General features: G+C 36.1%; 1 protein-coding gene across 2 annotated transcripts in view; it reads left to right on the top strand.

Moving 5' to 3' along the window:
• The window catches only part of LOC143017464 (uncharacterized), a 53,782-nt gene that overhangs the window by 4,268 nt on the left and 39,514 nt on the right, over positions 1–10,000 (top strand). For both annotated transcript variants that reach the window (XM_076172229.1, XM_076172228.1), the window contains exons 3-5: positions 2,005–2,178; positions 3,127–3,270; positions 4,795–5,064. In XM_076172229.1, the coding sequence (XP_076028344.1) occupies positions 2,005–2,178; positions 3,127–3,270; positions 4,795–5,064 (588 nt within the window). The remainder of the gene's footprint in view (positions 1–2,004; positions 2,179–3,126; positions 3,271–4,794; positions 5,065–10,000) is intronic.

Genomic DNA, 10,000 nt, shown 5'->3' with positions numbered 1-10,000 from the left:
GAGACAATTTTTTTTATAAGTAATCTGTAAACTTATATAGAAAAACATCTTGACAGAAGATTTCATTTGGTTTAGTCTAAGCTTAAGCTTTTTAAAGTGTGTCTTCTGGAGTCGCTACATATCTAGAAATGTCTAAGAAAGCTTAAGTTCTATGAAATTGTACATATTCATTCTTTATCAGATCACGAAAAATATTAAAAAATAGAAAGAGACGAAGAAAAAATAAATCTCCTGACAAGCAAGATCAAAGAGATTTCTAATGTTTCATTGTAAAGCGCTAGAACGCTTATTTGAAATCAATAGATTCTTTGATATAATTTAGTGAAAAACGTTGAAAGCTATTGAAAATAAATCTTGCTTATTTTCTTTTTCATGGGTTAAATAAATAGTGCCCTGCGACACTGTTTCTGACCCAGGGTAGTAGACAAGATGCAGGGATGACCCGTCATCCAGTAGGCGCCAAGATAAGAGGGCGGGAAGAGGGTAGAGGGGAGGGGAGTATGTAAGGGAGGGAATGGGTGGGAGTGGTTTCTATGCCTTTGTTTTTTTTTGGCTACCTTCCGTGTAAGGGGGAAAAAGCCTTTGGTATATGTATGTATGTATCTAATAGTCTAAAAATTATCAATTTTTTATCTTCTAAACCTGATGGTACTTTTTTTTTTTTTTTTTTTTGCCAACAAGCAATTTCACTTAGACTCATGGCACTACTAAATCTATATCAAAGTGATTATAGCTTTGATTCCCAATAGATCAAGGGCTTTAACAAGGATGATACAAGCAAAACCATCATATTAAGACAGCATTATCCTATTAAGACATCATATCAGAACAGCATTACTCGTAGTAATGGGTTGGAAGTGGACAAACTTAGGTTTAAGAAGGAAATAGGCAAGAAATGGTTTACCAATACAATGGTTAACAAATGGAATAGACTTAGTAACCATGTAGTGAGCGCTGAAACTATCGGTTGCTTTAAGAGAAGATAAGATAACTTTATGAGTGGGGATGGCAGGAGGTAAGAGACATGGAACTGCTTAGCGTAGACCTTGTGTTATGTACTCACGTTCTTATGTTCTTATGTTATTTTCTCCCTACCTCTCCGTAGGCACTGACAAAAACTACAACTCTTGCTATTACCATATTATCTTTATTTCCTTTTTCTTATTTCTGTGTAGATATTGAAGAAGGATATAGTCTTTGTTATCATTTATATTATTCTATCTCTCTTTCAATATTTCTGTGTAAGCGTTGAAGAAATATATTATTCTTGTTATCTATGTAGGCTTCGAAGAAGGATAGAATATTTGTTATTATTATAGTATTTATCACTTGTCTTTATATGCCTCTATGTAAGTGTAGAAGAATACTATATTTATTATTATTACCATATTATTTCTTTTACCCGTTTCTTCATAGGTATAGAAGGATATATTTTTTTCATTGTCATATAATTTCCTTCTTTCTTTCTCCATTTCTCTGTAGGCACTGAAGAATATTATATTTCTTATCATTACCATATTATTTTTTCACCCATTTCTTCGTAGGTAAAGAAGAATATGCTTTTTTTTATTGTCATATAACTTCATCCCTTCTTTCTCCATCTCTCTGTAGGCACTGAAGAAGACTATATTTCTAATTATCACCATATTATTTTTTTCACACATTTCCTCGTAGGTAAAGAAGGGTATATTTTTTATCATTGTCATATAATTTCATCCCTTCTTTCTCCATCTCTCTGTAGACACTGAAGAAGACTATATTTCTAATTATTACCATATTATTTTTTTCACCCATTTCCTCGTAGGTAAAGAAGGGTATATCTTTTATTATTGTTATATAATTTCCTCCCTTCTTTCTCCATCTTTCTGTAGGCACTGAAGAATATTATGTTTCTTATCATTACCATATTATTTTTTTTTCACCCATATCCTCGTAGGTAAGGAAAGGTATATATTTTTATCATTGTCATATAACTTCCTCCCTTCTTTTTCAATCCCTCTGTAGGCACTGAAGAAGGCACACAAACGCACTCGAAAGCTTTGGCAAGAAATGTACCCAGACGAGCCATTTGACGTCATTCTCGATGGTTCCCAACCAGTCACACAGAGGGAGTACACGTCGCTCATTGGATACGACCTTGAGGCTGCTGTTGCCAGACAAAGCATGTTTTACTATCAGGTAAGTCAGCGTCCTCTTGCAACGGTGGTTGGTCGACGCCAAAGAGCATTGCACGCAGTAATGGTTATAATAGGCTTAAAGAAAACGGGGCTAACGGTAAAAAGACTTAGAGGGGAATATTCTCTGGATATTGCGCAGATGCGGAACTAATGGACATGTCGTTCTTTCAAGTAAATATGTTTTGGTGCGGGAAAATGTGGGTTTTTTTTCCATGCACGGTCTGTTCACGGATGTCTGTCAGTTAAGCTTCTCCCTTTTGGAGAAATACTCTTTACTAATTGGGACAGAAAATCTATACCTTCACATTAGTTCTCATATGTAGTATTAAGCAGAAATGTCTTTAACAGATTCAATTGCCATATAAGGTAGTAACTATATGATTCCTTTTGCTCCTTTCGTAGCTGTTGGTACGTTTCCCTCTCTTCCTACTACCGCCAGTCTATTCTATTCATCTTCATGACAGACTTTCGGTGACTAAGAAATCATTATATCTATACTAGACTCTCCCGAAGAAACAGACTTAGTTCAATATTGTAGATTTAAGATGCGGACTCCATGGGTAAGTTTTAGAGTCCGTGCTTCTAAGGTCCGCAATCTAAGGTGGTAGACTCAATGGATGAGTTTGGAAATCCATGGAAAAGCCGAGGACTCCGCAAACAATATGCGGACTACAAACATTTAAGTTGCGGACTCCAAACATTTGTATTGCGGACTCAGCAAATTCAGGTTACGGACTCCGAACTTTCAAGTTGCGGGCTCCGATCATTCAATGTTGCGGACTTCGAACATTTAATGTTGCGGACTCCGAACATTCAAATTGCGGACTCCAAACATTCAGGTTACGGACTCCGAACATTCAAGTTGCAGACTCCGAACATTTAAGTTCCGGACTCCGAACATGTAAGTTGCGGACTTCTTCTAACTTGGCTCCCTTTGTCTCTCCTCCAGGTGTCCCTGCCCCATTACCTGACGAAGGCGTTCTTGAAGGACGCCGTTGAGAGATACAAGAAGTTCCTCTTCCTCAAATCAAATCACCCAAAGGAATTCCTTGTCCCGTGTTATGACATGGACATCATCTGGCATGCGCATATGGTAATCCATACTTGATCTTACTTTGACCCAATATTCTAAACAAAATAACCATTTTCGTATTTCAATACACATATTAAGCTGCATTTTGATAAGCCTATGCTATTACCTAAACAAGCCTTAGTCCCTCTCACGCTTTTATGAAATTACATTTTGCCGAATTGTGAGACGCTTTACAGTTGTTTTGTGTAATGATTTGAAAATAAATAAAAATGGGAAGCGGCTCGAAGTGCCGAGATTTTTTTATTTTATTTTATTTTTTTTTAATTGATGTACAGTGGGTGAAAAAATTCGATTTGAAATCATTCATAGAACCCATTCAAATACTCTTTTAAAGTCTGAACATCATACCCATTAACGTCCATAGTCGTTGCCGTAATATATATATATATATATATATATGTATATATATATATATATATATATATATATATATATATATATATTATATATGTATATATATATATATATATATATAATATATATTATATATATATATGATGCAGCAAACACAAGAGAATTTCATTCAGGCTGTGAGTGTTTCCTTGTTTGTATATCTCAAAGGCTATTTCATAAAGTGAATGAATTCTTCTGACGTTTGCTACAACGGCCTCTATGGAGTGCCTTACCTTGTTGGAAAGAGTTGAAACCAATTAGCCAATTTCTAAGACTCTAATTAACACTTTGACCTGACGAGGCTTTGGTCCATATAAATTGGATCGTCTGGGTCGAGTAAAAACAAGATAATTAAATTCTCAGGTAGGGCCGGTGTCACAGTATTCGGCGCTGGCGTTGCGGTTTGTTGTTGGCTTTAGCAAAGTGTACTTTATAGGTCATTAGGCTTTAAAGGTCATGATAGTATATAAACAAGGGCAAAATGGTGGTGGTATTTACATATAAAGTTCTAACTATGGTCATGTGATTTTGTTAAGCTTGTTAAATTTACAAACATAATCTGGCATCATTCCACCATCGACGTATAAAGTGACACCTGCCTAATTTTGCTTAAGGACATTTTATTTAATGGATCTGAGTTAAAAGGCCTCAAAGGGGATTTTATTAAGTTTATTGAACTTGCAAACATAATCTGGCCGTATCCACCATCACCGTATAAAGTGACACCTACCCAAGTGTGTTTAATTACATCTAATTTAATGGATCTGGGTTAAAGAACTCAAAGGTGATTTTATTAGAATTATTGAACTCGGAAACATAATCTGATCTTATCCACCATCACGGTATAAAGTGCTACCTGTCTAAGTGTGCTTAAGTATAACTTAGTTACTGGTTCTGTGCTAAAGGGCTCTTGTTTCTTGTACCCAGGTACAAAGTATAAAGTATAAAGTGACACCTGCCTAAGTGTGCTTAAGTATAACTTAGTTACTGGTTCTGTGCTAAAGGGCTCTTGTTTCTTGTACCCAGGTACAAAGTATAAAGTATAAAGTGACACCTGCCTAAGTGTGCTTAAGTACTCGTATAACTTAGTTACTGGTTCTGTGCTAAAGGGCTCTTGTTTCTTGTACCCAGGTACACCCTAAGCGGTACATCAAGGACACTCAGAGACTCCTGGGCCGGACCCTCAACCACGACGATTCCGTCAACGATCGCAGTCCGGGGTCGAAGCTGATGAACTCGGATGCTTCCACCAGGAAGCTTTGGTTGGAGACCTTTGGGGAGAACTTTCAGCGGAACGGTGCGATGTTCCGTGGGGATCCTCCGGTGACCTTGGTGGAACCTGTTCCTCCCGAGCTGAAGACTGCGGCGCTGGGGACGGCATTCCAACTTCACGTCAAAAAAGTAAGTAAAAAAAAAAAAAAAAATGGATGTCTTAAGGATTTGAACACATGCCGAGTCTTAGAATATTTAACATCGAAAACTCCTACCAGGAAGCTAGGAACGTGCCTCTTACAGAATATTTTGTAGCGTGGAATTTAGTAAACCATGCCTTTGGTCTAGTTCGCTGGTGGCAAGATTCGAGAACTACTCCTACAAGCAAGCTAGGAAGGTGCCCCTTACAGAATATTTTGTATCGTGGAATTTAGTAAACAATACCCTTGGTCCAACTCGCTGAGGGCAAAGTTCGAACTGCCGTGACCTCGACCTCCGCCGTAGGTGGCGACGCTCTAATTAGGACATCGAGCATCCATGCTTAAGGATATTAAATCTTTGATGTTTTAAAGATTCGAACATATGGGGCGCTTTTTCATTATTTCATCTTCCTAAAAAATTATTCTATTTTGCTCCGCGTCGGAAAAGTGAGGAGACTAAATCATTTTGAAGGTTCGAGTACGTGATACGGTTTTTATTATTCCCCATTCCACCAAAGTATTCTACTACTTCCGAGCTCTACTCAGTTCCACGCAATAAATAAATAAATAAATGAATAAATAAATGAAATAAAATAAATAAATAAATAATAAATAAATAAAATAAAATACAAGAAAGGGAGAGACTAAAGCTTTAATGTCTTGAGGATTCGATTACATAAAGCTCAAAAGAGCTTAATGGTGGTATTCTTAAAAAAAAATCTTTATATAAATCTTATATAAATCTTTGGAAGGGAACATTTTATATAAAGGAAAAACTTTTTTAATTTTCTTTACATCCGACCTAGTTATGGACCAAAAGGTCTCCTGTCGGCATGTTCCTCCTCTGTAACCCTTTGTAATCCTTTGAGGAGCCTACGCCATGAGGCTCCTAGCTGTGGCCAAACCCACCACATCTGCTCTGTTATGCATTTGAACTATAAGGCAGGTAACAGTCACTACTAGGAATCGTAGTGGATTACGAGACTTAAACCCACAACCATTTGAATACGAGAGCATTACGCTACTTATTACGCCACCAGTATTCCATCCTTAGGTTGGTAAAATCAAAGAGCTGAAGACCGCTTAACATTAGTCTATTGCTCTAGATTACAGCAGCAGACCTCTCCGGCCTGCTTTCCACCTAATGACTGCCAGTTCTCCCCTGCTACTTGTTTTCATGTGACAAAATTGCTGACAGTGGTTTCATGAGGAGTTTGCATGTCATAAATTGTTTACATTTTATTCTGGTGATACAAGTTTTGGTATTTTAATCTATTTTATAATAATTGTCATTATAAAGATGTGTAGTTGTTTCTGGTGATTTGATTATTATGGTTATTAATCTAAATTACGCGGCATAGTGTGTATGAGTAAAAGGTGTTCTTAGGAATCCGGGGTATTTCACGGTTTGGTCACATGAAGGAAGAGCTTAGGTGTGTGTGTGTATGTTAGTATGTATGTTGCGATGTAGTTTACCATAGGTGTTGTTGCAATATGTGGGGTTATAGGTAATGGTTACAACCAGGTCACTTAGCTATTTTAATTTTATCGCGGCTGACGAAAGCACGTTTCATTCATCTTCGTGACATCCCTTCATTCCCTCTTGGAATTGAAGGGATTATGATATTCAGATATTAGATAGGAAACCTTAGAAGTGCGAGAATGAGAGGAATATAAGAATGAGTTTTTTGATTGGTTTGGGATGGGTGTAGGCTTTGATACGGCCACCCTCATTATAAGAGGGAAAAGGTTTTGGGATATATATTGATATATGTGCACATGAAACTGAACAAAACGAGAAGAACATTCTTATTGATAGGAATTTAAGAATGCAAAATTGTAATAAATCTGAAAAAGGCCGAATAAGAGGGAAAAGGCATTTGGATATATATTGATATATGTGCACATGAAACTGAACAAAATGAGAAGAACATTCTTATTGATAGGAATTTAAGAATACAAAATTGTAATAAATCTAAAAAAGGGTGCTTAAAAGGGAAAAGGCATTTGGATATATATTAATATATGTGCACATGAAACTGAACAAAACGAGAATATTCCTATCGATAGTAATTTAAGAATACAAAATTGTAATAAATCTAAAAAAAAGACCGCAGTATATGGGGATATAAAACTGAACAAAAAAAGAAGAACATTCTTATTGATAAGAATTTAAGAATAAAAAATTGTAATAAATCCAGAAAAAGGCTACAGCTAAACGTTTCCAAGCGTAAGCTCTTCGCCTTATATAGAGATATTGGTTTCTTCTTGGTTTGAAGACTGAAACCTCAATCTCGGGGAGTAGTCTCGTTAATGGAACGTTTGTGGAAACGTTCATGAGGTCCAACTTTTAAAAGATAGAAGAAAGTTTCTTTTGGGAAATGTTTCGTTTAGGCGACCTCAAGAGTAATTTCCTTGGAAGAGTTCCAAAGACTTCTTCGTCTTTAATCAGTGAGTTCCCATTGATTAGCGGTCTTCCAGATCCTAATTTGTCATCAGCAGGTCCAGATTCTTATTTTTTCTATATTTATTTTTTAGTTTCTAAAAGGCACTCGTTAGTACCTATCCTTTCATTTTTTTCTTTCGTTCCTGTCCATTTTTCTATTTCTACCAAGAAGTCAACTTGGTCTGTGGCACCATTTTGGTCATCAGTAGGGAGCTTTAAGTAAGTAGATTAAATTTTTCTGCACTCACACACACACACACACACACACACACACACACACACACACACACACACACACACACACACACACACACACACACACACAGCATACTCATTATTGGTAATTTTTTTGAGAACACTTATTCTTCCTGAAAAAGTTGCCTAAAGAATGAAATTATATTACCTACAACCTTCCGATCATAGTCTTAGACTTCCTCAGGAAGAGTTATAAAACAAATATGTCCTACCAGGCTCATGATTTTGAATATTAATTCGGTTTAATGTCGAGAACTCCCTCTTATCAGGAGGCTAGGACAGTGCCCCTTACAGATGACTTTGTAGCGTGGAATTGAATGAACCATGCCCTTGGTCCAACTCGCTGGCGGCATAGTTCGAACTTCCGTCACTTCGATCTCCGCCCCAAGTAGCGACGCTCTTGCCCGTTCGACCAACAAACATCCGATTGTGAATATTACTCTTTGTAAAACACTAAGAGAGGAAACTTCTTAACTCCAAGAAGTATAACCTAAGGTCTTTTGGTGCCTTCTGGGAGTGGTTTTGGATAATTAGAATATTCTGAAGTAAAATACTCGTGTGTATTTTATTTTGACGCCAACAAAGGAATTAATATTTTATTCATCTTTGGATGGAATCCAGATAAGGCCGAATTCTGATCAATTAAAGCTTCTCTGGTGCTGGAATATTCTCCTTTGGCTGAAATTTTTATTATTTATTTTCTTATTTTTTTATCTCCTTTATTCTTTTTTTTTGTGATATACTATCGTACCTCGTCGTCTATTTCCTTTATTTTTTTATTTCTATCTACTTTATTTTTATTATTGTTTATAGTATGCTTTTGCACTAAAAAGATGAGTTGTTTCATTGATTTAATTGGCGGGTATGTGTCATTCTTACCTCGGGTCTAGGGACTGTTTAAGATAGATTTCCGTTTCCTGTTAGATGCGTTTCTAGAATATGCTGTATTTTATAGTAGAAGTGGAGCAGGACAATCTTACAAATAGGTTGTCAATATAAGCAGGTTTATAAGTAAACGTAGATAGTTACTGATGTTGAGACGTGTGTCCTCAACTTAAGTCTTCGTCCCATGAACGGAGAAGAAGGAGGAAAGTAAAAATAATTAGATAAAAAAAAAAATAATAATAATAACAAAAAACAAATAAAAAAGTAAATAAGCAAATAATAAAAAAATAAAATAAAATAAAAATGAAATAAAATAAAAAAATAGATAAACAAATAAATGAATGAATAAATAAATATAGAATGAATAAATAAATAAAGAAAATGAAAATAAAATAGATAAATATATAAATAAATAAATAAATAAATAGATGAATAAGTAAATAGATAGATAAATAGATAAATAAATAAATGAATAGAAAAATAAATAAATAAATAAATAGATAAATAAATAAATAGACAAACAAATAAATAAATAAATAAATAAATGAATAGATAAATAAATAGATAAATAAATAAATAAAAATAAACAAATAAATAAATAAACAAATAATAAACATAATACAAAATAAAAAAAAATAAAAAAATGGGGGGGGGGGGAGGACCGATGGGGCATACCCACATACATTCACAAAAAAAAAAAAAAAAAAATGTCCCTTACTGCTGGTAAGCAGGTGCGTGATTTTTTTTTTTTTTTTTGGGGGGGGGGGTGGAGGTGAGGATTTCTTGACGAAAAAAAAAAGAGAGAATAAAGAAAAGAGAGGCGAACGCCGGCAAGAGCATCGAGAAGGCGGCTACGACCTTGTAAGGGTTCAATAGCTTGTGGAGCAAAAGTTAGATTGCCGGCTCCATACAATTCCACAATGGGGGGTTGACGTTGAAGGGAAAGGAGTGAAGGGAACGGCTGAAGGGAAGGATGGAGGGAGGGGTGACGTTGAAGGGAAGGGAACGTTCTGAAGGGCTGAAGGGAAGGATGGAAGGAGTGAAGGAACGGACAGGAGTTGTTGATAGGAAAGAGGGATGGTGTAGGGAACGGCTGAAGGGAAGGATGGAAGAAGGGTTGACGTTGAAGGGAAGAGAACGGTTAAAGGGTTGAAGGGAAGGATGGAAGGGGCGAAGGAATGGACAGGACTTGTTGATTGGTAAAGAGGGATGGTGAAGGGAACGGCTGAAGGGAAGGATGGAAGGAGGGGTGACGTTGAAGGGAAGGGAACCACTGAAGGGTTGAAGGGAAGGATGGAAAGAGTGAAGGAACGAACAGGAGTTGTTGATCGATAAAGAG

The sequence above is a fragment of the Oratosquilla oratoria genome, chromosome 32 (assembly GCF_046742065.1).
Source record: "Oratosquilla oratoria isolate Oo_2021 chromosome 32, ASM4674206v1, whole genome shotgun sequence".
Taxonomy (NCBI): domain Eukaryota; kingdom Metazoa; phylum Arthropoda; class Malacostraca; order Stomatopoda; family Squillidae; genus Oratosquilla; species Oratosquilla oratoria.
This window is presented reverse-complemented; position numbering and strand designations above follow the sequence as displayed.